This window comes from Python bivittatus, unplaced genomic scaffold (assembly GCF_059951505.1).
Source record: "Python bivittatus isolate LINGU-HERP-01145 unplaced genomic scaffold, Pbiv_v1 ctg000810_np1212, whole genome shotgun sequence".
Lineage (NCBI taxonomy): Eukaryota > Metazoa > Chordata > Lepidosauria > Squamata > Pythonidae > Python > Python bivittatus.
This window is the reverse complement of record NW_028277111.1, coordinates 2815623-2842612: the sequence shown is the minus strand read 5'-3', so window position 1 is coordinate 2842612 and position 26990 is coordinate 2815623. Positions and strand designations below refer to the sequence as shown.

The 26990-nt window shown below is 49.3% G+C and overlaps 1 protein-coding gene across 3 annotated transcripts; it reads right to left on the bottom strand.

Annotated features, from left to right (window-relative positions):
• Nucleotides 1-373: 373 nt before the first annotated feature.
• On the bottom strand, nucleotides 374-26450 carry LOC103048126 (major histocompatibility complex class I-related protein 1-like). 3 transcript variants are annotated; one of them, XM_088129719.1, is made up of 8 exons: nucleotides 26251-26450; nucleotides 18179-18454; nucleotides 14157-14432; nucleotides 12942-13223; nucleotides 6252-6347; nucleotides 5680-5712; nucleotides 2189-2222; nucleotides 374-1216 (listed from the first exon to the last, which is right to left on the bottom strand). In XM_088129719.1, exons 1-6 carry the CDS (start codon nucleotides 26318-26320, stop codon nucleotides 5693-5695), a joined length of 1020 nt encoding a protein of 339 aa, XP_087985845.1. In that variant the 5' UTR covers nucleotides 26321-26450; the 3' UTR covers nucleotides 374-1216; nucleotides 2189-2222; nucleotides 5680-5692. The 3 variants fall into 3 exon arrangements, with proteins under 3 accessions (XP_087985845.1, XP_087985844.1, XP_087985846.1); XM_088129718.1 differs by lacking the exon at nucleotides 5680-5712; XM_088129720.1 differs by lacking the exon at nucleotides 5680-5712 and having other exon boundaries at nucleotides 18179-18336; nucleotides 26251-26448.
• Nucleotides 26451-26990: the final 540 nt, after the last annotated feature.

Below are 26990 nucleotides of genomic sequence, written 5' to 3'. Positions count from 1 at the left end.
TGCCCTTTCACAAGGAGACCGGGATGGCTGGGCCGGTCATTGCACTCCACTTCCCCAGCATGGAAGTTGATGAGGCTCAAGGACCAGTCACTTGGTCAACAGCCTGAGGAAAAGGTGGATCTGAGGGAAACGCAGCCTCTGTTGCCGCAACCACCAAGCCAAAACCAAATAGCCATTTTGTAGAAGATCAGTTGGTGATGCTACAGAAACACCTGGACACAGGAGCAAAATGTCTTCCTCCTCCCCAAAGGAGCAGGCAGGAGCCACCCCAGTTCTTGCTCCTTCCAAGTTCACCTTGGCTCTCCCCTTCCTACTGCTCAAAGTGAAATCGGGGTCTCTGATCAACAAGGTGGGTCAAATCCCTCCTATTTCCAACCTCCCAAAACAGGCAGCAACTGACGTGAGAGGAAAACAAGATCATTTATTTTCAGCGAGCAATTTTGGCAATCTTACAAAATGTGTGTAAAGAAATATTATATAAAGCAAAACTCCAAATGACTTAGCCACCAGAGTTATTAAAAGAGGGTAAGAAATACTTGAATGCATATTAATGTTTTTCTACAGGAAACCCCAATTTCAAAGAGACGTTATTTGCTTTCTTGACTGGGCAAAACTGAACAATTAATTTGATGAATCAAAATCATCCCCCAAATCTCAAAGAAACTGCAGAGCTTAGGAAGGGAGCAGACTGGTTGCACAGCTGATCTCATCTTCCATTTTTCTAAATTATTAAATCCATTAACTGAGTTCTAGAAAAGGTGTACCATTTTCTGCATCTGAAAGCTGCCCTCAGTTGGTATATTGGTTATTTGTTAAACTTTTGGATAATCAAATATATAATTGAATTAACTGGGCAAAAGATTAATTTTTTAAAAATTAGCTATTTTTTATGGAAGAAATCTCAAAGCACACTTTCGAAATACCAGCTGAAAGAGGCATTTCCCCTTCCCATCCCTTCTTTCATTCTCCAGATGAACCACCCACATTTCCTCTTCAGGGGAGGTCCTAGAATTACTCCTGCAGATGAAAAAAACCCTGATCTTCCCAGACAAAAATCTGCACAAGGGCAACCACGAAAGACCCAAAATACATCCTAGTGACAGCCGGCTGGAAGGTCCTGAAGAGGTCCTCCTAAGAGAACAGCGTAATTCAGCAGAAGGTTGATCGCTCTTTTTCCTCTCTTTCCGCATGGAGAGTCTGCAGCCCCAAAGTTGTGCTATAAAGAGGGTGGAAAAAACAGGAGGGTTAGTTGGAGAGGAAGCCCAGATGAGGAAGCCCAGGGTCCAGGCTGGAGGACCAGTGCTGATCATCAAGGAAGGAACAGAATCAGCAGTCTCAAGAGAGGGAGATGGAGAGGAACCAGCTGGGTGGGACTTCCGAGTTACAAGAGAGGAAGGGCAGAGCTGTGAATGGCTGCTGGAGTGGGGTGGGGAACCTCCGTCACAACTTATAAAAAGTATAGATGTCCTCCCCGTTCAAATATACAAATTCAATTCTTGCCCAATCTTGCCCCTGGAACCAAGTGCAACAGGTTTCATGGCCTACAGAGTTCAGGTCTTTCTTCAGCATCTGGAGAGTTTGATTCCCAGATGGATGCAAGGAGGGGAGAGAAGCCTCCTCTCCATCCATGACTGTAGGACATTCAGGAAGACCCCCTGCTGCCCCCTCCCTCCCCTCCCCCTTGCACTGGGGACACTGATCTCTGCAGGTCTCTGAGCCTTGTGAATGCAAGACAATCAGATCCCGGGAAGTGCCAGTCTTCCGAGAGATGCCAGGGTCTGAGCCCTGCAGAATGGCCAACCCCACTTCCTGCTTTGGGAAGGGGCCTTCCTGGAGATGAGGAGGAGGAGGAGGAGGAGGACAGGGTGCCTTCCTCGCTCAGCAACAGGGAGTGGTCAGGGCCCTTCTGTTCCTAGCTGCAGTCACCTGTCATTTCCTCTGAAGGCAGGAGGGAAAGTGGAAGCAGCCCAGCCTCCTCCACCAGAAGAAACCCAAGGAGGAGGGGGAGAGGCAGACCCCTCCCCACAACCCCACCACCTCTCCCCCAAACTCCTCGCCCTTCAGTGCTTGAGATGAGCCAGAGAGAGGAGGGTTTCCCCAAAGGATCTTCACCATCAATGGGTCCTTTGACCTGAAAGCCCTCACCTCCCTTCCTTCTCCCCCCACAGCCCCCACCGGGGACACTCACCTGCCAGGGGGCTGCTAAATGGCCTTGTTGCTCCCTACATTGGGAAGAAAGACAAAGAGTGAGTCTCTCCCTTGTCCAGATCCTCTGAGGAGGAGGCATCTCTCTCTTCACCATTAAACCTCTTCAGCTCCATGAACCTCTCAGAGGAGACCAGGCTGTGCAACCAGAACAGTCACTAACCACCGGGGCTCATGACATTTTGGGTGGTTTCTCTATTTCCCACCCCAGAGCTGAGGAGCTCTTTGCTCCAAAGGGGGCCAGGCTCCGCCATGCAGGCTCTGGAGCTGCCTTCCCTGCCTGAATGAATGAGGCTGGAAATCCAACAGGGAGAGAATTTCCCTTTCTCCTCTGCAGGAACAAAGCAGTGGGAGAAAAGTTAATTTTGTAACTGTTAGAAATCTAGGAAAAGAGAGGAAATGGGAGAAAAGTGAAGCACTTGATTTTGGACAGAGTAAAAGTAGGAACAAGGGAAAGGGAGAACAAAATTATTAAAATTGAAGGAAAAAAGAGACTTTGGGAGCTCCTTGGGACAAACCAAAAATAAGTAACTTCACTTTACTTGTAAAGTCCCACTTTAATGAGAAACCACTTTTCCAGTCTGATATTTTCTGTTCATATACTGATGTAAAATAATTTTAGTTCTTTGTGAACAACTTGCCATCTAAGTAAAGAGGAGAAAAACCATAATTCTCCCACCCACATTTAAGGTGTTCCAGTATGCAAAAATGTGTCCATAGAAAAGGCAACAATATTGATTTAAATCTCAATAGATTTATCTATCCTTTGTTGCAGTTCTGTCCCAATAAATCCTGGTTTCACCAGAGCCAGACGCAGAGGGAACACATGGGGTGTGCATTAGGGAGCCCTTTAAAAACAGGGGGTGGGGGCTCTCCCTCTTTCCACCCCCCCCAACCTCCAGCACTCTTGCTAAGAGGCAGAATTGCTCTTCCTCATCCAGGAGGTGCTCCTACTGTGGAATCAAAATGCAGGACACAAATGCAGAATAATCAAGGCTACTATCAGATCTTTTGTCACTTGCTGGAAAAGAAAGAAAAGAAGGCGGGGAGGTCAGTTTCTTGGCTGGATGGGAAGAGGTGGGGAGACTCTGCTCTTCCTGACCCCAGCTCCTTCCCTCTCTCAAACACAGATGCACAAACACACACAGACACACAAATACATCCACAGAGTTTCGACCAAACTGCTTTAGCTAAGGGACATAGGAAAGAATTCTTTACATTTATGCAGTATATACAGTGCATTTGGAAAGTATTCAGACCCCCTTCACTTTTTTCAATTTTGTTATGCTGCACCCTGGTACTACAATCGTTCACATTCATTTTTTTTCTCACTAATCTACACTCAGTACCCCATAATGACAAAGTGAAAACAGAATTTTAGAAATGTCTGTAAATTTATTAAAAAGAAAAAACTGAAATATCACATGTACTTAGGTATTCAGACCCTTTACTCAGTACTTGGTTGAAGCACCTTTGGCAGCAATGGCAGCCTCGAGTCTTTTTCGGTATGACGCGACAAGCTTTGCACACCTGGATTGGGGGATCTTCTGCCATTCTTCTTTGCAAATCCTCTCAAGCTCAAGCAGGTTGGATGGGGACCGTCGGTGGACAGCCATGTCCAGGTCTCTCCAGAGATGTTCAATAGGGTTCAAGTCAGGGCTCTGGCTGGGCCACTCTAGGACATTGTCCCTAAGCCATTCTTGGCTGTGTCTTGGCTGTGTGCTTAGGATCGTTGTCATGTTAGGTGAACCTTTGGCCCAGTCTGAGGTCCTGAGCGCTGTGGAACAGGTTTTTATTGGAGAGATCTCTGTCCTCTGCTCCATTCAGCTTTCCCTCAACCCTGACCAGTCTCCCAGTCCCTGCTGCTGAAAAACACCCCCACAGCATGATGCTGCCACCACCATGCCTCACTGCTGGGATGGTATTGGGCAGGTGATGAGTGGTGCCTGGTTTCCTCCAGACATAACGTTTAGAATCGAGGCCAAACAGTTCAATCTTGGTTTCATCAGACCAGAGAATCGTGTTCCTCACAGTCTGAGAGTCCTTCAGGTGCTTTTTTGCAAACTCCAAGTGGGCTTTCACGTGTTTTGCATTGAGGAGAGGCTTCCGTCTAGCCACTCTGCCACGAAGCCCAGATTGGTGGAGGGCTGCAGTGATGGTTGTCCTTCTGGAACTTTGTCCCGTCTCCACACAGGATCTCTGGAGCTCAGTCAGAGTGACCATCGGGTTCTTGGTCACCTCTCTTACTGAGGCTCTTCTCCCCCAATTGCTCAGTTTGGCCAGGCGACCAGCTCTTGGAAGAGTCCTAGTTGTGCCAAACTTCTTCTTCCATTTGAGAATGATGGAGGCCATTGTGCTCTTGGGGACCTTCAGTGCAGCAGAAATGTTTTTGTAGCCTTCCCCAGATCTGTGCCTTGCAATAATCCTGTCTCTGAGCTCTGCAGGCAGTCCCTTTGACCTCATGGCTTTTGCTCTGATGCAGGATGCATTGTCAGCTGTGAGGCCTTCTATAGAGAGGTGTGTGCCTTTCCAAGTCATGTCCAATCAATTTAACTTACCACACGTGGACTCCAGTCAAGGTGTAGAAACAGCTCAGCAATGATCAAGAGAAGTGGGAGGCACCTGAGCTAAATTTCAAGTGTTGTTGCAAAGGGTCTGAATACTTATGCCAATGTGATGTTTCAGTTTTTCCTTTTTCATACATTTGCAAACATTTCTAAAATTCTGTTTTCACTTTGTCATTATGGGGTACTGAATGTAGATTAATGAGAAAAAAATGAATTTGAATGATTGTAGTATCAGGCTGCAATATAACAAAATTGAAAAAAGTGAAGGGTGTCTGAATACTTTCGGAATGCCCTGTATATATACACATATCTCCACAGAGAGCTGAGGTGAGGATACAGATGGCTCCAAAGTTTCTTTTTCCAGCCACTTCATACTTTGAGAGCCTCATGGTGGCAGAACAAGAGGAGATCTAGCTGGCATCTACCAAAGTTCCTTTTCTCCTAAATCCCTTCCTTGTTCACTCCTTTTATGGAGCTTCCTGACCAGATTATGGCCAAGCCTTTCCTTTCCACGTGCTTGGAAAAGAGAACAGCTTCTCCAGCAGATGGATCTTCCACCCAGCAGGGTCTCCTCACCTTCTTGAGGGTTCCTTGTACCAGATGTTTCTCCTTGTTGTCTCCACTCCCAGGGACAACCTTGCTGTAATGAAAAGGGGACCCATCTCCCCCAGCTTAATTCTTGGAAAGAAGAGGAAGATAGCAGAACTCTGAAACTTCATGAGCTGCTTTTCTGTCTGGACACACACAAACACACACACCCTTCAACTGATGCTATTCCTGATCCCCGCTCTGAATTGGAGCTAACATTAACTCCCATTGTGGGGAGATGGGCGGGGACAAGTCTATCAAATAAATAAACAAACAAACAAACAAACAAACAAACATGTAAAGAGGACAGATCACTCACTTGATGCTGCCTCTTAGCCTTCTTGACATTTCTCTGCAAGGACAAAAATCTGTCAAAGCTAAAAAGATCAGAGATCATCCAATCTCTCCCTCTGTAGGAGGAAGAGCCCCAGGAGATGTTTTCACAGTTGTTTAGTCACAACCTCTCCTGGCAAGTACTATTTAAGAGACACAGGAAGGTCTTCAGACTGCAAAGATACCACCAGTTTTGCTCCAAGAGAGACTTTCTGCCTCTGAGATGGATGGAGGGAAATGGGGAAAGCAGCAGCAGCTGCAAGAGCAGGAAGATTTTCACTGAAATCCTCCTCTGCTGGTCTTTGACCAAAGCCTTTGGAAGGGACAGAACCGCAATGCCTCCTCCCAGCCAAGAAGAAGACTGGACTGTCCGGACCTCAGACTCTGCTGAGTCAAGACTGGAGTCCAGCAAGAGTCCGACATTTCAGATGCTCCCAAAGAGGGCTGGGAAACTGGGAAGAAGGAAGCCCAGAAGGAGCTCCCAAAGGGAGAGACTTGGGAGGAATCTCCCCACCTTCCTCCACAACCATCCGGCAAAGGTAGTTACAGGATACTTACTGGGAAATACCAAGATCCCAACAATCCCAGCAATCACCAGGACAACAGCAGCCACAGCACAGCCAATGATGATCAGCCTCAGGTTGGATTCTGGAACTGAATTGGGAGAAAGAGCAGATAATCAAAGGAAAACCCCAAACCATCATTCCAAGAAGGGGAGAGACCTAACGGAGCCGAAAGACTGGAAATTCCCCAAATTAAAAAGACTGAGGGCTCATCCTCACTTCCCTCTAATTGTGGCATGAAGACGCCTTGCTAACCATGGTTAGAGGACATGTCCTCATGACGCTGCCTTCGTCTCACACCAGCCCAGCACGAAGGCGGCTGACGTGCATCTTTAGCTGTTCGGGTCAAAAGCAGCAGTTTTCAGTCTTGTGACTCTCAGCAGTTTACAGAAATAAAGCATCAACAATACAATAATACAGTGGTACCTCGGTTCACAAACTTAATTCGTTCCGCGATTCTGGTCGTGAGCCGAATTGGTCGTGACCCGAATCAAATTTTCCCATAAGGCTCAATGTAATTACGGTTAATCCGTTCTGAACCATATGCATTTTTTTTTTAAACCACAAAAATATGACACAAAGTACAGTACGAAGAGAGAGAATGCTAATCTTGCTCGAGGCGACTTCTGGCGTGGAGGACAGGAAGGCGGGTGGGGAGGCGGTTATTGTTTGGAGGGAGACTCCCCCTCCCTACAGGAAGCCACAACCACGTGTCACGGGAGGGAAAATGGCCGCGGATCCTGTCGGTCACCCGATCCGGCGTTCGCAAACGGAAGCAAAGTTTTGCGAATGGAGCTGTTCGTGACCTGCATTGGTCGTGAACAGAAGCGTTCGTGACCCAAGGTACCACTGTATAAACTAAATTAATGAAACCATAAAATCGTTTTTGTTCTCTTTTTTTATAGGGTGTCCCAATTTGTCATGACTCTGGCTGTAATTGGGCAGCTGTCTTTTTTCTTAAGCTTGAATATTTGCATGTAATCATTTAAAGTAAAAGGGTTCATATCACCTATCTCTTTTTTTGAGTATACAGTTTCATTTTGTTCCTCTCTCGTAAGATTGGTCTCTCCTCCAAAGGAGAAGAAAGGAGTGAATCCTCACTTCTACGCTCTGTCATCTGGCCAGGGAGTGGCAGGACAGAAACTGTTTCCGCCTTTGCGTTTGGAGCTTCCAACTGCCAGGAAGGCAGCCCAGGAGGTGGGAATCCTCTTGCCTCACACACACCCCGGGGTTGGGGGGGAGGACCCCGGGAAGGCCTTTCTGTAATTTAAATCCATGCCCTGCATTCAGGAATGAGGGACGAGAGATCTTGTCCTCCGTCTCTGTGACAGCCTTCCGCTTGTTCGAAAAATGCTGTCACACACCCCAGCACCCTCTTCTCAAGACTAAACATGCTGAGCTCCTTCTCTTCATCTACAGAGGATTCGGTTTCTATCCCCGATCAGCCTTGTTGCTCTACTGGGAACCTTTTCCAATTGCTCGGAATCTGTATTGATGGGTGTTGCCCAGAACACATGTGAGGAAATTACCCTCAGAATTTGGAAGTTATAATTGATTTGATGTAGCCTGAACTTGCACATGGCTTCTTTGAAGGTACTTCGTGCTTCTGGCTCATATTCAGTCTCCAATCAATCCCTATTACAAAATCTTTTTAGCAAGCCAAGTACCCCCCACCCAATACTTGCACCTTTGATTTTTGCTTCCCAAGTGAAGAACATTGTACTTAGAATCATACATTGGAAGGAACCTAAGAGGTCAACTAGTCTAACCACCTGCTTAGTGCAGGATCCATTCAGACCAATGGAACTGTGCCCTTATGATCTCATTTGAGATTTCCAATCCTTCCTGGCACTGTTTTGTTTCAAGTCTCTCTTCCATTTCATTCTGTGGCGCTCAGCCCATTCTGAATTTTACTTCTTTCTTTGACGATATCACCTCACTCAGCCAGTTTCAGATCCTCTGCCAATCTGATAACTCTTTGTTCTACCTATACTTCCAAGCCATTAAATGGAATATTGAAGAACAGAGGACGCAGGGCTGATTCTTCTGGCATCCCACCTGATACCTTCAACCTGATGAGGAACCATCAATGGGCACTCCTTGAGGAAGATGTTCAAGCCAGCTGTGGATCCCCTTAATTGTCAGGCCGTACGACCTCCTTTAATTTGTAGAAAACGCCCCCGGCTGCCTCCAGATAGAGCTTTTACCAGACAAAATGCCTGATTTACAATAACAAGTTAATCTTGTGTAACATCCAGATGATCCTGTCCTCTTTTAGAGATCACTTGATCTGTTTTCTATTTCATTCTGATCAACAACAAATGAAAAATACAACATTTTGGTGAACTGGATGTTTCACTGTAGCATTTGGGGTGTGAGTATATGTTTGTGTCCCCCCCCCCCGCCTATTTCTGGAAGGGGGTGGGGAGTTCTTGCCAGTCCAGAAATGGCAAAAAATTGTATTTTGTGCTTCCAGAATTTCTGGAAGAAAAAATGGAATATGGTGACGTCCAACTTCCAGTTGTTGTTCAGTTGTTGTGTCCGACCCTTTGTGACCGACTCTTTGTGACCCAATGAACCACATCGCGCCAGGCCTTCCTGTCCTTCACCGCCTCCCGGAGTTTGCTCAGTTTCATGCTCATTGCTTCAGTGATGCTAGCTAACCATCTCATCCTCTGCTGTCCCCTTCTCCTTTTGCCTTCAATCTTTCCCAGCATCAGGGTCTTCTCCAAAGAGATCTCTGTTCGCATTAGGTGACCAAAGTATCTGAGCTTGAGCTTCATTATCAATCCTTCCAATGAGCAGTCAGGGTTGATTTCCTTTAAGATTGGCTGGTTTGACCTCCCAGCAGTCCAGGGGACTCTTAAGGGTCTTCTCCAGCACCACAGTTCAAAGGCATCAGTTCTTCAGTGCGCAGCCTTCCTTATGACCCAGCTTTCACAGCCATATGTTGCTACTGGAAAAACCATAGCTCTGACAATGCAGATCTTTGTTGGCAAAGTGATGTCTCTGCTTTTTAATATGCTGTCTAGGTTTGCCATAGCTTTCCTCCCAAGGAGAAAGCGTCTTTTAATTTCATGGCTGAGTCTCCGTCTGCGGTGATCTTGGAGCCCAAATAAATGAAGTCTGTCTGCTTCCATTTCTGCCCCTTCTATTTGCCAGGAACTGATGGGTCCAGATGCCATGATCTTAGTTTTTTTAATGTTGAGTTTCAAGCCAGCTTTCGCACTCTCCTCTTTCACCCTCATCAAGAGGCTCTTTAGTTCTTCTTCACTTTCTGCCATTAGGGTGGTACCGTCTGCATATCTGAGGTTGTTGATGTTTCTCCCTGCAATCTTAATTCCGGCTTATGATTCTTCCAGCCCGGCATTTCTCATGATGTACTCTGCATATAGGTTAAATAAGCAGGGTGACAGTATACAGCCTTGTCGTACACCTTTCCCTATTTTGAACCAATCGGTTGTTCCATGACCGGTTCTAACTGTTGCTTCTCGGCCCACATACAGATTTCTCAGGAGACAGGCAAGATGGTCTGGTACCCCCATCTCTTTAAGAATTTGCCACAGTTTGTTGTGATCCACACAATCGAAGGCTTTTGCATAGCCAATGAAGCAGAAGTAGATGTTTTTCTGGAACTCTCGTGCTTTCTCCATGATCCAGCGAATGTTGGCAATTTGATCTCTAGTTCCTCTGCCTCTTCGAAACCCAGCTTGTACATCCGGTAGTTCTCGGTTCACGTACTGCTGAAGCCTAGCTTGTAGGATTTTGAGCATAACCTTGCTAGCATGTGAAATGAGTGCAATTGTGTGATAGTTTGAGCATTCTTTGGCATTGCTCTTCTTTGGAATTGGAACGTAAACTGACCTTTTCCAATCCCGTGGCCACTGTTGTGTTTTCCAAACTTGTTGGGATATTTAGTGCAGCACTTTAACAGCATCATCTTTTAGTATTTTAAATAACTCAGCTGGAATACTGTCATCTCCACTAGCTTTGTTGTTAGCAATGCTTCCTAAGGCCCACTTGACTTCACTCTCATGGATGTCCGGGTCAAGGTCAGTGATCACACCAGCGTGGACATCAGGGACATTAAGATCTTACTTGTATAGTTCTTCTGTGTATTCTTGCCACCTTTATCATGCCCAACTTTGCACTAAATATTCCTTTGATATCTCCAATTTTCTTGAAGAGATCTCTAATCTTCCCCATTCTATTGTTTTCCTCAATTTCTTTTCATTGTTCATTTAGGAAGGCCTTCTTTCTCTCCTTGCTATTCTCTGGAAATCTGCATTCAGCTGCTTATATCTTTCCTTTTCACCCTTGCTTTTCGCATTCCTTCTTTCCACAGCTATTTGTAAAGCCTCATCAGACAGCCATTTTGCTTTCTTGCATTTCTTTTTCTTTGGGATGGTTTTAGTTGCTGCCTCCTGTACAATGTTACGGACCTCTGTCCATAGTTCTTCAGGCACTCTGTCTACCAAATCTAATCCCCTAAATCTATTCATCACCTTCACTGTGTACACACAAGGAATATAATCTAAGTCATACCTGACTGGTCTAATGGTTTTCCCTATATTCTTCAGTTTAAGCCTAAATTTTGCAGTAAGAAGCTCATGATCTGAGCCACATTCAGCTCCTGGTCTTGTTTTTGCTGTCTGTATAGAGCTTCTCCATCTTTGGCTGCAAAGTACATAATCAATCTGGTTTCGGTATTGACCATCTATCTAAAGATGTCCATGTGTAGCGTCGGCTCTTGTGTTGTTGAAAAAGAGTGTTTGCTATGACCAGCTTGTTCTCTTGACAGAACTCTATTAGCCTTTGCCCTGCTTCATTTTGTACTCCAAGGCCAAACTTGCCTGTTATTCCGATTATTCCTTGACTTCCTACTTTAGCATTCCAATCCCCCATGATGAAAAGAACTTCTTTTTTTGGTGCTAGTTCTAGAAAGTGTTGTAAGTCTTCATAGAGCCGGTCAACTTCAGTTTCTTCGGCATCAGTGGTTGGGGCATAGACTTGGGTTACTGTGATGTTGAATGGTTTGCCTTGGATTCACACTGAGATCACTCTGTCGTTTTTGAGGCTGTACGTCAAAGGCATTACTGCCTTTCCCACTCCCTTACTGACTATGAGTGCTACTCCATTTCTTCTAAGGGTTTCTTGCCCACAGTAGTAGATATAATGGTCACCTGAATTAAATTCACCCATTCCCGTCCGTTTTAATTTGCTGATTCCCAAGATGTCGATGTTCAATCTTGTCATCTCATGTTTGACCACATCCAGCTTGCCTTGGTTCATAGATCTTACATTCCAGGTACCTATACAATATTGTTCTTTACAGCATTGGACCTTCTTTTCACTTCCAGATACATCCACAGCTGAACATCCTTTCGGCTTTGGCCCAGCCACTTCACTCTTTCTGGAGCTACTTGGAATTGCCCTCTCCTCTTCCCCAGTAGCATTTTGGACACCTTCTGACCTGAGGGGCTTATCTTCCGGTGTCATATCTTTTAGCCTTTAGACATTGTCCATGGGGTTTTCTTGGCAAGGATACCAGAGTGGGTTGCCATTTCCTTCTCCAGTGGACCCCATTTTGTCAGAACTCTCTGTCATGACCTGTCCATCTTGGGTGGCCCTGCATGACATAGCTCATGACTTCACTGAGTTACACAAGCCCCTTCGCCACGACAAGGCAGTGATCCATGAAGGGGCCAACTTCCAGAGGGTCCCTCAAAAGGCTGAAACAGACTTGGAGGATGTTTCAGGGGGGCAGGTTTGAGGAGAAGATCCTTAAATTCCTCTTGCACAAAACTCCTGACCCTCACGGAATAGGAGCCATGGTGCTTGTGATTTGATGCTTGGTAAAGAAACCAAAGTCATATTTTATTGTGCTTCGGATATCAGCATAACAATAAAATTTGAGCATTTTTTGTATAATTGTGATGCTATAATACATCAATAAAAGACTGGTATTCTGCAGTTTTGGAAATCCAGGGTAAAAAATGTTAATGGAAGTTATCAGCATACAGAGAGTTGTTTGACACAAAGCTTTTTCGTTTGGTTTTAGGCTGAGCCTCAGAAGTCCCAACTGATCACTGATCATAAAATAATGTGTACATTTCTTTCTTAGAGCAGCAATGCACAGTGATGTTTTGTTCTTTACAGGAGGGAAGCTGTTTGTCTATCATGGCAAAATATCAACCCAGCAGCCCCTTTTCTGATGACTGATGCATCAGTCCAGCCACTTGATGCATTTCCTGAAGGGAGCAGCAGTTCACAAATTTTAATACAATTTGGTACTTAGAAAAGGGTTAGGGTTGACTACCCGACTCCTCCTGATCTTTGCACTGGAGGAATTCTAAACAAAAGGAAACCTATTTCTGGGACTCAGCATAACTCCTCCTGCTCTGCTGGAGGCAGCAAACAGGGCGGGAGGGAGGCCAAGGGAGGATCTGGGAGCATTTCCTTAGGATGGGACAACCACTGGGGTGGGACTCCGCTGCTTCCTTTCAAGAACCGGAAGCCGATTCGACGGACTGTTCCCTGCATGTCACAAACCTCAAACATGGGAAAAACCACCAGATTAAAGCTGAAAGATGCTCACATCTGGACACAGCTGGGGTCAAATTGCTCTCCCACAATCCTCCAGCCTGAAAAAGAGCCCAGCCTCTCCCTCCCTGCAGCCTCTCACCCTTCACGGCCATGTCCACAGGCTCCTGCAGGCCGTCATGCTCCACGTGGCACCGATAGTGGTCCCTCTCTTGGGGATCAATCCGGATGCTGAGCCAGTAGTGGTAGGTCCCATCTGCATTGGGGGCCACAGACCCACGGAAGGTGTCCTGCAGCTGTTCCTCCCCGTCCCTCCTCCAGGAGGCATCGATCTCCTTGGGGTAGAAGCCATCCACGCGGCAGACGTGAGTTTCCATCCCATCGTCGGCCTCCGTCCTGCTGCTCACCGTCACCACTGGGGCCTCTGCAGAAACGGCACCCCCGGAATTAACTCTGAGCCCCTCCAGAGCCCGGAAGGGGGACGAGAAACTTGACGGGCAGGAAAGGCTCCCACTACTTAGTCTTAACGCAGGAAATTAACACTCCGCACCTGCAGCGTCTCCAACAGTTTTAGGAAATGCTCCAAATCTGGAAAACACTCAGCCACAAGGACTCCTGATTTTGAGTCCTTCCCAGTGACTCAGTCTGAAAAATCTCTGCCGGCAAATTGAGGGTCCGAGGAAAGTCCACACGGGCTGCTTTGAACTGACTGATCTTGGGCTGTTCCCTTCAGGGGAGGGTACCGGAGCTGCTCTTTTAAGTTCCCTTTCAAAAGAACAACACAGAAGTTTCTCCCTACTTTTTGGCTCCTCTTCCGCTCCCCCAAATCTTGGGCTCCTCCAGGCCCCTTTCAAGGGACACCAAAACCTCCAGAGGGGGAGAGCCAGGGGTGGGGGGTGCAAGGCAGGGAGGGAGGGAGGGAGCCCCCTGTGGGATGGGGAGGGAAGGACAGTTGCTGGGAGGAAGTCAAGGCCGCGCATCACACTTGGCCATGTTTTGGCTAATGGTGGCTTCCCTGAAGAACCCCAAGTGGCCCTGTTGCCTCCTTGTGGGATGTGCATGGGACACCCCTCAGTGCTTTGGCTGCCTGACCCACACAGACACCTGCCAAGCCCTCGATTCTGGCCAGCCACACCTACGGCTTGGGAGGGCAGAGGCTGCGGTTCCTGGTCCATGTAATGGCTGCCTGGCAATGGGAACTAAGCAGGGCTTCCCGCGTCCTGGAGAGGCAGGAAGGGGAGGAGGGGGATTCCCTCCCGGGCATCCAGGCTGCAGACCAGGGACCCAAAGGGGGCCGAATGTGTGCAAGAAGTCCAGGCATAAAGGAGAGAAGTCCAGCCTGGGCCCAGATGCTCACCTGTCCTCAGCAGCGTCTCCTTCCCATAGGACAGGAACTTCTCCAGCCACTCAATGCAGATTTGTTCCAGGAATGCCTTCCTTCTCCGATTTCGTCCTGAATCAGCATCCCATTCCCTCTTGGTAATCTGGGCCTGGGGCTCAGAAACAACCCAGGTGAGGGTCTCCTTGTCGAAGGTGATGAAAGTCTTCCCCTCATATCCAAAGCGCAAAACCCCTCCTTTGCTCAAGTCTCCCCGGAGCTCACAGCTGCACATGCACTGCCAGGTATGAAGGCCTGAAAGGGACAGGAAGATGGTTTGGGGAGGCCTCAGGAGAGACAGAGACCCGCTCCCTGCAGGGACTTTGATGCAGGACAGAGGCAGTGAGAAAAGGGATAAATAATGGTTGGAAAATGAAAGAAATACATTTTCCCCCATGAAGCTCCTCATCCTGCCCCCAAATTGGACCTTGAGGGTCTCCAGACCCAGCTGCTCCCCACTTGAAATCCTCCCTGGTTTCCCTCCATCTTCTCCCTCCCCCAAAGTTTCCTTCTGGGCAAAAGGCAGAACAAGCAGAGCCATCTTTGGCTTGGATCTGCAGAGCCCAAACTCCTCCATCTGGAGGCTCAACACAGAGACAAAAGGCCAGAAGAGGGCGAGGGGCAGAGGGGACCCCCAACCCCCATGTCAAGCCCCCGAAGAGAGACTCCTCAGAAGCTTTTTCCTCAGGAAAAGCCCCACTCCTCCCCCACATCTACCTTGGGGTCCCCTGATCAGACCCCCATTGAGATTTTTGCATTCACACATCACGATGATGGGGGCTCCAGTTCCCCCTCCAAAAAGTATACAGAGTCCAGTTCCCACAACCTCCTTTTCCTCAGAGAAACGCCTACTGAGCAGCCCTTCCCCACTTCTTCTGATCCCCAAAGGAAAGGGGGATGGCAAGGGGTCCCCCAGCCTCTGCCCCTCCCCCACTGCCCCCCAAAAGGGGGAAACTTCCTGGCTCAGAAGGAAAAGGGTCCAGGGCCCGTGAGTGCTTGGCCCCCAAAGATGGCCCCTGTTGCTCTCTCAGGAGTCATGCATGTCTGCATGGTTGCCCCCAAATCCTCCAAGAGGGAGAACCAACACCCCCATTTCCTCACTAGTGTTCAAGGGAAAGAAAGTCCCCCCAATTGCCCCCTTTCTCCCCTCCCTCGATGTCAGCCTGGGTCCCTGCATCTCCCCCTGGATGGAGCCCTGCCCTCTAGCAGGTTTGGAGGGTTAGGAAGGAGCTTAGAGCTGAAATTGTGGACCTTCTCATCAAAATAGGCAACCTGTCTCTATGCTCAGCCTCTAGAGTTGAGGACTGGAAGGTGGCCGAGGAAACTCCAGTTTTTAAGAAGGGCTCACGGGGAGATCCAGGACTTTACAGACCTGTGTGCTTAACATCTGTTCTGGGGAAGAGAGTGGAAACTGCTATTAAAGATAGAATGACCAGACATCTGGAGACCCAGGCCTTGCTCAACGATACCCAACATGGCTCCCCTAAAGGAAGGTCCTGTCTAACTAATCTGCTAGAGTTTTTGAGGGTGGTAACAAACATGTGGATAAGGCTGATCCAGTAGACATCACCTACTCTGATTTTCAAAACGTCTGATAAAGTCCGTTATCAAAGACTTCTCAGTAAGCTTAGCACCTGTGGAATAAAAGGGCAGGTCCTCTTGTGGGTTTCCCAGGGTTTTCTCCTAGGACTGCTTCTTTTTAACAGATTTCTAAATAATCCTGAATTGGGCGTAAGTAGAGGAATACACTAATGGCACTAAACCGTTCAGAGTGGTAAAAACCCTAAGGGACCTCGAAGAGCTCCAAAGGTTCTCTGCCCATTAGGGGGGTGGGCATCAAAACGGTAGAGGTCAGCCCATGTGACGCACACTGGGGCCAAAAATCCTAACTCCTGATAGAAGCTAATGGGATCAGAGCTAGCTGTGACAAACGAGGAAAGAGAACTTGGAGTAAAGGGAAACAGTTCAATGAAGATGTCAACACAGTGTGCATCCACAGTAAAAAAGGCCAACAGTGTGCCAGGGATAATAAAAAAGGCATTGAAAACAGAGAGGCTAATATCATAATGCCCTTACAGAAATCAAGGGTGAGACCACATCTGGAATATTGTCGCCACACCTCAGAGAGGATCCAAGGGAGCCAGAGAAGGGTCGGAGGAGAGTGACTCAGAGGATGAAAGGGCTGAAGCAGCTTCCCTGTGAGGAAAGGTTGTGGCATTTGGGGCTCTTTAGCCTCGAAAGGAGGCAAACGAGGGGACCTGAGTGAGGTGTACAAAACCACGCATGGTGTGGATCAAGTAGAAAAGGAGAAGCTGTTTCCCCCTTCCCCAGAGACTAGAACCAGAGGTCACCAAATTAAATTGAATCCTGGAAGAACCAGGACAGAAAAAAGGAAATATTGTTTTACACAATGCACTATTCAGTTTTGGCATTTGCTACCATGAGAACTGGCACTGTATACCAGCTGGGCTGCTCCAAAAGAAGGTTGGACCAATTCATGCAAGTCCTGGGGATCCATGGCTCTTACCGTTCATGGCAGAGGGTCTGGCTCTGAAGGCCATCTGCTGGGAGACCAGTGGGCTTCCTGGTGCGGCTGGTGGACCACTGGGGGAACAGACTGCTGGACTAGAGGAGCCAGGGGTCCGATCCAGCAGGGCACTGCTTGGGTTCTTCTGTCCTCCACTTTGACAGACTCAGGACTGCGCCACGAGTCTTCCAGGCTTCCCACCGCCCTGGTTGGTCTCCTTCCTCCTTCCTCCACCAGGGGGAGCTCTGGCTGCTCTCTGGGTCTCTTGGAGGGGGCACAGGACCACTTCCAGCATCTTTCCCATCTGGGGGGGAAGGAGGGAACAGGCAGAGACCCCCCATTTGGGTCCCTTCCTGAGCCGGTCGGATGCCATGTCTCCGAGCCAGAGGGGACCTGGAAGGGATCTGAGGAGACCCTCCCGGGAGCAGGGGCAGAACTAGCAAAGCTCTAGTGTCTGCCGGGGGGGGGGGGGGGGCAAGAGAAGGGCAGAAGAATTGGGGCGGCAGGTCCTTGTGATGAAAGAAGAGAAAATGGCTTATACTTGTGGAAAAGATGTATCAGTAAAAAGCAGTCTACAATTACACATACAGCCTTCCCCTCAATAAGACTCCTTTAAACTGAATCTTGTGCCCTCAAAGATGTCACAAGGGGGGGCTGCCGAGGAGGGCTTCCCTCCTTAAGGGCAGCCCCACCAAGATGGCAGTGCAGGAGTACAGCCCTGGTGCACCACGGCTAAGAAGACACAACAGCTCCAACTGGCTTGGGGGGGGTCTCTTCCTTTTCTCTTCTTCCCCCCCAAGATGGGAAAAATGCTGGAAGTGGTCCTGTGCCCCCTCCAAAAGCCCCAACCCCACTTGGCATCCCTGGGCGCTTCTTCCAACTGGAGGATGAGAAGAGGCTCCTGGCTTTGGGCCCCACTCACCCCTCCAAAACGGGGGTGCCAGAAATGCTTCTCCTTGGGAGGGGATTAAACCTGGGGGAGGATCTGGTCTCCCCAGCTGGATCTGCACTTGATCCTTCATTTCTCTGTGGTGGAAACAGAGAGAAGAACAAGGATCAGCTTCCAGCAGGATCTTCTTAGGATCCACCTGCCTTCTGGGGAGGTAGACCTGTTATTCCCTTCCTCCCCCACAGCAGGATGTCCACCAAGCCAGGGTCTCCTTCTTTGCTGGGGGAGAATCGGGTGGGAGGAGATTTTGGTCTGTTTTTACCTTTACAGTATATCACTCCTGTGCTCTATAATTTTTTTTTTACTTTAAAAATGTTTTTAGTAACTCTCATCTGTGCAGAGAACTTTAGTTATGGGGCAAGGATAAAATTATATTCATTTTTTTAAAGCAATAAAAATACCTTTAAAATAACCTTTTTAAAAAGTGTGGGAGCGGCCTTTCCGCTGGGAGGGACCCCCTTTCTCCCCCCTCCTGCTCCTGGGGTGGAATATGGGGCAGGAGGAGCCACCCGACCCATCACTCACTTTCACTCTGATTGTAGCGAGTCCTCACAGCCTCCAGGTCTGCTTTGAACCACTCCTCATTGCCATGCGCTATCTGGGTCTGAGCGTCCCAAAACTGGGGGTCCTTCTTCCCCACCTCCTCCATCCAGGAGACTCGAGGCTGCAGCATCCTGCTGTTGCTGTCATAGTAAACGAAGACCTGATCGTCCACGTACCCCAGAGAGGCAAAGTGGAGCAGCCCCTGACTGGGGTCTGACATGGAGGTGAGGAAATACTTGAGGGAGTGCGAGGAGGAGCCTGGAAGGGACCCAGAGGAGCAGAGTTAGGGGGCTTCAGCTGAGGGACCCTGATGCTATGGGGCATAGCAGGCCCCGAGTTGAGGGCCTGGGAAAGAAGAAGGAGGAAAAAGAAACCAGGGGGCTTGGTGGGGCCAAGGAAGAAGGGGAAAGGAAGGGGGAGAAGATGGAAGAGTGACAGGAGGCAGAGGGTGCAAAGAGGGAGCGACTGAGAGGCAAAGAAGCAGCTTCTGGAGGGCCTGAAGGGTTGGAGGGGAGAGAAGTTGGGGGGTGAGAGAGCAAGGGAAGGGAAAGCAGGGCCAAAGGGAGAGCAGTACCTCCAAACCCTATTTCCCCCCCCCAAATTCTTCCCTCCCCCCTTCCAGCAAGGCCTCCCTGAAACCCTCTTCTGGATTGCGGAGACTCTGCCCCAAGGAGGCTGCAGTCGCCCCACAAGGAGAATGGGGGTTCCAATCCCAGAAGCTCAAAGGCAGCAGGAAACCCCACCTGGTCACCCCAACTTTACATTCATGGAAAAAAACCCATTCTCACCTCATGAGGGCCAAAATGGATTGCTAATAGGTGCAGGTTTTAGGGGATATTTTGTAAAATGGGGGAGGGAAAGGGGGGAAGGAGGGATCCAGGTGAGACCAGAGGCCATGGGGCCCTTGGGGGCAAAGCCAAACTGCTTGCCAGGGAGATGTGGGCAGTCAAAAGAGGGAGCGAAGGGGGCAGGAATGAAGCCACGCAGCCCCCATGGATCTTCCTGCTTGGCCCCGGCTGGGAGATTCCCCCTCCGGTCCCAGAGTTGAGGCATCTGAGCAGGAATTGGCTTTGAACCCAGGACCAAAAGGGGCTCACTGTTATTCCACAGAAAAATCTCACTGCTGATTATCCCAAGATTTCTTAAGTGCAGCAACACAAATTAGGGCACTGAAACTGTTCTTCCCAGGGGCTTGCAATCCACCAGATTTAGTGTAGATTTAAAACACTTTGTTCACTTTCCAGGGAACATCTTCAGGAAGTTCTCCTCCTTTTGGGCTGATCCTGCGCTTTTCTCCAGCAGCACTTTGGAAATCACCCTCCACCAGAATCACAGCATCCGCGAGTGGAAAAGAGCCACGGAGGTCATCTAGTCCACCCCTGCCCAGTGCAGGGACCGCAATGAAAGCCTCTTTCCTCCCCCCAAGATGGCTGCAGCCTCTGCTTCAGCCTCTCCAGGGAAGGGGAGCCCCCAACTCTCTGGACGATGGGTTCCCCAGTCAAACTGCTCTTACTGAAACATTCAACCAGAACCTGCATCCCTCTCTCTTAAATGCATCATGTTATGAATTATTGGATTGGGTTTTTCTAATCCAATTCAAAGGAAACCTTGTTATGGCCAAGATCAGCACAGAATAATAATAATACCACCAAAAAAAGGAAGTAATGTGATGAAGAGGGCAACATACAAAACCAACATCATAGAATCACGTCTAGCACAATAACTATGACAACCGATATTACAGGAGAATCAAGTCTATAAAGATATATAATAGGCAACCCACACCTCACCAGAAATAAATAAGGTAAAACTACTATAAAATTATCCTTTCTGAAATATACTAAACCAGCTGAGGAGAAAAACCGGGCAACGTTCTGCGTGACAGCAGAGCTCCCTTCAGACACCAGGAGAGATGCATAAAAACTCTTGGGAAGTCTGCTAGCCACGCTGAGGTAAAGGGGCTTTGCACGGGGCTGTAATATTCAGTTGTTTCCCCCTCCCCCTCCCACAGGGGCGCAGTCCTTCCGGGGAGGGCTCTTCTCTGTCCCTCCCCTTGAGCCCCCGAAGGAAGAGCCCCCCACTTGGCCAGGGGGAGAGCTCTCCTGTGCCCCGAATAAACCAACGGGGTAAGGCGAGAGGCAGATCTCTGGAGGCGCTTATGCGCTGATCCACTGGCCTTTTAGAGGCTTGGCCTAGATGGGTTTGGTGCTCCACGTCCATAAGGCACTGCCTGATAAGCAACCCCAACCCCCATTCCCTGGAATCACAAGATGGCTGCTCTTTGTGCAGTCAAGGCAATGTAGCTGGGTGTGCCCTTCATCTACCCAAGCCATGAAATTCCCCCCCCCCCCCCCGGTATTTAAACCAGGAAAATTGTACAATGTGCCAGTAATAAGTTTTAGGCCTTCTGGCAAACACCATCATTTTGTGGTTTGAGTAGCTGAGGGTCTTGACAACATGGACCCTGGGTTTGCGATGTCCTCCTAGGGCCAGTGGGGATCCCAGAGAGGATCGCAGCATTGTCACCCCAAAGAAAGGTAGAAAAGCCCCTCAGCCAGCTTGGGAGGATGGGGATCTGGGCTATGCAACTCTCCAAATGATCAATGACTGTCAATGTCAATGCTTAGATCGATGTTTCTCAAACTCATCCACTTGGACTTCAGTGTGCACTTCAACTCCCAGAATTCCCCCTCACTCCCAGAAACCCATGGGATGTCCCCACCCTGGCCCCACCCCCTGCCCAGCTGAGGCTGCTTGGGAGTTCCTGCTGCCACCACTCATTGTGGGGGGGCTCACCTGGCGTCCTCTCCCTAAACTCAGGCTGTGTGTGGAGGGTCCCGTAACCTGTATTGCCCTTCTGGTGAGTCAAAGATAAACAGGGAAAATTGTGTCAATTTCTGTCATGCAAATTTCTGACCCTGGAGGAGAAAAAAGTTTCCAGCACCAAATTCACAGGCAGAAACAACACCAACTTTTACGAAGAACTATAAAAAAAGAACACATAAAATCACTTTTAAAGGTCAAAAGACAAGCATGGAAGAGACAGACTCCAGGGCTGCCCAATTAACAGGAAAACAACAGCTCGTAAGTCGGTTGAAAGGATCAAAGGAAGATACGGAGCTCCCGAGAACTCGGTTGAACTGCAAAGTCCGCACGGCCACCAGGGGGCGCTGCTCTGCCGCGGTCGGAAACGCGATCCCTTCGGAAAGGATGGGAAATTCTTCCATTTTCAGGATTGACCTGCGCACAACCTGGGTCTGCACGGAGAAAGGCCGGAGCTGCGCAGCGCGGAGAAAGAAAAGCGGAGTCCTGCTGCTCATTCCCTCCCTTCGCGGTCCGAGGCAAAGTCCTCGCGTCCTTCTTCCCGCTCGCCCCGCCGTCCCAGCAGACCTAACCGGGGGCGCAGAGGCTCTGGCCGATGGAGAGCAGGGAAGAGCGGGGGCCGAGAGCTATGGGGAGGGTCCTGCCTGCGAGCACCGTGGGCAGGAGGGGCTGGGGACGGTGGGGACTGTCATCCTCGCACACCCTGCCAGCGCCCAGGGCAGGGGCAGGCATATGGGCCCGGGGGCTCCGGCTAAGGACCGGGCAAGGGGTGACGGGTCCAGGGAGGGTGCGGACGAGGGGAGGCGCGTCTCCTCGTAGAGCTCCCGCCAACCCACCCGGCGCCGGCCCCGCGCGTCCTCTTGGCGGCCGCTCCGAGCCCCTCCGGCAGAGCTCATAGTGTCATAGTGTCATAGTGGCTACTGTCGGTGTCGCGGCGGCGAATCTGGGAGTTCGGGCGCGCAGCTCCTCCCCTTCCCTCCTCCTGGCCACGCCCCCAGAAGGGTCGGGAGACTACCAGGAGATCCCGGGGGAAAAAGGTCCTGGTTCATAGGGGGCAGTTGGTCCTCGAAGATCGATGTGTATTTCTCCTATGGATCAGGCAATACCCAGTGAGCCACCAGGGGCAGCATGTGTCCTAGGGCTACCCTAACTTTGCCCCATATTCCCCATTGACCCTGCAGCCCACCCATGAGCCACCAGGGGCAGCATGTGCCATAAGTGAAATGCATCCCCTTATTCCATGATAAATATATGACCCTATTTTCTCTCTGGAGCCTGCAATGTCTGTGAACGGAGCCACCAGGGGGAAGGTCATCGGCTACCGTCAATACATTGCCCTATTTTTCCCACTGAGCCCAGAATATCCCAATGAGCCTTACAGGGGCAGTATGGGTAGTGCAGGCTCCAAAGCTCAATTAGGGTGATGCATTGATGGTATAGGACGTATCGCCCCCTGGTGGCTGCCAGGGGTAGTGCAGGCTCAGTAGGGAAAACGGAGCAATGCATTTATCACAAAGGACATCCCACTTCTTGGTTGCTCACTTGGGCATTGCAGGCACTCCAGTGAGCCCCCAGGGGCAGCATGTTCAAGACAGTCCCTTATATTGTGCTATAGGCCCCACTGATCCTGCAATAAGTCACACAATGGGCACTACTTCCTAGAGATTCACCCCATCGCCTTCTATGCCCCACTGAGCTGCGTGCTCCAGTCACCCACCTCACACAGCTCTCAGATGCAACCGAGCCATTGCAGCGTTGGCTTGTGGTTTAGTGTTGCACAGACCCAGCCATGCTGGTTTATCAACCCTGTTTAGGCATGGGATGGTGTGACCACATTTGTGCTACAGAGCATGGTTAAGCATGGCACAGCTTAGCAGGACCTTTCCGGTTCATCCCTCCTGTTAAGGTGTTGGAGGTGTGCTGCAGAGCAGGATCTCAAATGACGCACCATAAGGAGTCAGGAGTTTGTATCTAAAGTTCGTTTTTATGTAAAGAAAATCACTTGCAAATGTGAACGGTCATTGACATTACTCTTGAAAAAAAGCCCATTGAGTAGGTCCAATATTCCTCAAATTCATGCAGTCTTCAACACATCCCTTTTTAATCTTGGTATACAGTCTATGGAGACATAATTCACTGAAAAAGCCTCATTTTTCCAGACCCCAACTGGACAGTACAAAATGCAACTAAAACCACTATCTCATATAGTCACACATAGATGGAAAGGAAGGGGTTAGTTTCTTCAGTGATATTCAGCCCCACCAACCAAGATGCCTTGTTACGTATCTGACCACCCATGGGCTGTTCCAGAGAACTGGACCCCACTGAACCTGTTGTTTTTTAAGGGTTTTGCAGAATTTCTAGCCCCCCATTAAAGAGATTAACAGGGCTTCATTCCCATCATCTGGGTCACAAGGCACGTGTCCCCCCTGCCCCACGGACACCACGGTCATCATGGCTGTGGGGCAAGTGGACACAATGGGCTTGCCTTTTAGGCAGAAAGGAAGACGGGAGATCAGAGAAAGAAAGAGAAAAACAGGATGACAAAAGGAACTTTGGGGAAAGAATCCATTAAGAAACAGGGTGCAAAGTGAAGGGACAGGATGCGTTTCCCATATAGCTTTATGATACTTGTCCAGGGGTCATACTGATTATTATGAACAGAAAGACAAGAAAGATCATCAAATAGATAGAAAAAAATATTCTGGTAACAATGGCATCCTGTTCTCCAACGAACTGCAAGATCCGCTGTTCTAGAGCAGCATTTCTCGACCCCAGCCACTTTGAGACGTGTGGACTTCAACTAACATGCTGGCTGGGGAATTCTGGGAGTTGAAGTCCACATGTCTTAAAGCAGCTGAGGTTGGGAAATGCTGCTCTAGAGCACCCTTCCCCAACTTGGTGCCCTCCACAGGGTAGCCCCAGGGATTTGGAAAATGGTGACACATTAGGACAAGCAATTTGAGAGCAACAAGATTTAAAAGAGGTAGTATTCCCCACCCCCGACCCCCCCCAAAATAAGACCACCGACACAGGCCAAGCTACCAAGAAAACATTGGTCCCCATCCTCCGAAGATGAGGGTTACATTAAAATATTCAGCCCACTTTTATTAATATTTGCAGAGAATGTCCATCAAGGAGAGTGGACAGAACTTTTAAAAGATAATCCTGGAATTGCCAATTAAATACCTTTGAGAGAACCTGCTCTTGACACTCAGCAACTAACAAGAAGTATAAAATTGGGCAAAATAGAGAAGATGATTCCACTTACAACTTTTATCCAAGGAAAATCAATCACATTCCAGTCCTTCAACACTGACTTCTTTGTTAAATTTTAACCTCTCAAAGAATGGTAAAATTCAAGGGTTTTAATTTTTTTTTAACTAAAAGCTTCTGCAGCCTGAAAAAGTTTGAAAACTCCTGCAATCGACTAGGATTGTTTGTTAGAAAAATATCAAATTCAGTCAGAAAATTTTAAAAAGCCTGAAAGAACACTATACAATACAGTCTGAAAACCAGGAGAGTAAAAAATGTATTTTCTCTCTTTCATCCTATTCTCAAAGAATATCCCATGGTGGTGTCCAAAAAGTCACAAGATGTTCACAGCAACACTGAGCCAACCTTGGCAGATTTTGGGGGGGAAAAGCAGGAAAGGGACTGTTTAGGGTTAGGGTACTATACAATATGATTTGAAAAGCAGGAGAGCACAGAATGTATTTTCTCTCTTTCGTCCTATTCTCAAAGAATCCCACGGTGATGTCCTATCGCGGCAGATTTTGAAAAAAAAAGCAGCATGGAAAGAAACTGTTTAGTCCTTCGCTGGGAGACCACCAGGAAGTCTCAGGGGCTGAAGGCGAGGCTAGAAACTCACAAAAACATCCCACAAGATGGCAACGGAAAATCACTTCTCTACTGTTATTGAAAAACAGCATGGGTAAGTTCTTGAAGTCATGGGAGTTGAGTTCAATCTGGGAGAACTTGCCTTTTTGTATGGAATGGGGGGTGACCTACAGTATTGACTCTGTAATTCCCCCCGCCCTCCCAATTCTGGCATCCTGGCCCTGATGCAAAGCCCACCATAAAGGAGAGACACCTTTTGTCCTTCTGCGGGAAAGCTGGAGCCTAAAAAGGCATTACAAGAAATTAGGAGAAGAGTTGCAGTGCCTTTTCCCAGGAACAAACTTTATTAAATCCGGAGCTCCCTTCCTCAGATGCCCTCAGATTTCTTGCAACCACACATGGACTAGCACGTCTCTCCTCTTTCATTGCAGGAAAGAATTTAAGCAAAGCACAACTTTGCCATTTGGCCCAGTGAAATTCAGGCAGATTAAGACAAAAAAGTCCTGTTCTGAGTTTCTCAGGATTTAAATGACTTTTTAATATTTTTAATTCTGCAATCTGAATTAAATAATAATATGGAATAATAGTAAATTTTTAATCTTTTTAATTCTGTAAGCTGTCCCACATTGGACAGTTCTGGGATGGAAGAAAGAGCATCTCAAGAGGCAAATCTGTGCCTATCCCAGAAAAAAGCTTGGGGGAAATTGGGGTTTAGGACCGCGGGCGGGGGGGGGGAGAGATCGAGGCCAAAGTGCAATTAAAGCTGGACGGTTCTTTAGGGAGATTATTCAAGGAGCGTTTCTCTGCAGACTCTAACCCCGCTGCATTCTCACGGCCACCGTAACCCCATCGAACCCGATCGCTCCCTCGCACAGCCTCCGCGTTTCCCAATCCGCGGAAGCGATCCGAGAAACGGGCTGGTCCTCCCAGCGCCCGAAGCCCGAAGGAGCAGCCCAGCCGCTGCCAGAGGCAGGCGAGGCGCCCGAGCGGAGGGGCCGTGCGGGGGCAGCCGTGCGCTCTGCGGGACGGACCTGCCCACGGGTGGGCGAGCGCTGCCCCCCGACCCCCTCCGCTTGGAGGGCCGGGAAGGAGGCGCTCGGGGGCGCCCAGGGAGACTCGGCTGGCAGCTGGAGGGGGGGCCCTGACCTATTCCCGGAGTGGCTCTCCTGGGGGGGGAAGAACGGCAGCAGAGCCCCACCCACGATTTGGGGCCCACTCTGAAAGTAGCAAGAGCTGGAGGGGGAGCGGACTAGAGGGAGGTCCGATTCAGGGTTCTCTTTCTGGGGATCAAATTTTGGGGGGAGGAGAGAGAGAGAGAGAGAGATTCCCTGGATGAATTCCCACGAGCAGAAAAAGGGCTGGAAACCCCGACGCCCCCGAAAGGAACTCACTGAAGCAGCTCTCCAGAAGGGCGACCGCCACCAACCCCAGAAGCAACAGGGACACAGAGCGCAGAGCCATCCTGTCCGCAAACCTCCACCTGCGCTCCCCCCCTTCAGTCGCAGGCAAAGCCTGAGGCGCGGCGGGTGGTCAACAGCACAGCAATTCAGAGCGATTGGCCAGTAGAAAAAAAGCACTCCGGTGTCGTCTGTGGTTGTCCAGGCACCGCCTGCCAGAGAGGCTGGAAAAGGGAAGCGAAAGTTCGGTCGGAAACCCCCCTTGCAGGGATTGCGCATCTTGGGGGGGGCTTGTGAGTGTTGTTTACTTTGCAAGAACTGGACACACCACAGCGCAGCAATTCTGCACACGGGGCTTTATTGCAGCCCAGCCGCGCTGAGTCAGTTCTACCGCCCGCTCGCGCGCCGGGGAAAAGAACTGAAAGCCGCGGCTGATTGACGAGCCACCTGCGCCCGCTTAACGAGAAACCGCAGGGTGGGTGTTTTGTATCCACTCTGATCAGCGCGCGATTGAGAAAACCCCGGCTTTGCGCGCAACTGAAGGAACCCAGAGGAAACACGACCACGCCGCGGGGCAGAGCCATCAAGGCACCTGAGAACTGGGCTGAACCTGCCATTGGAGCAACAGGGGGGATTCCTGGGGCAATCGGTAATCTGCAACCTGCAACATGTAACATCGCAACGGGGCAAAGCGCGGGGAGGGGAGAACTATAAACTGTACCATGAAAGGTGCC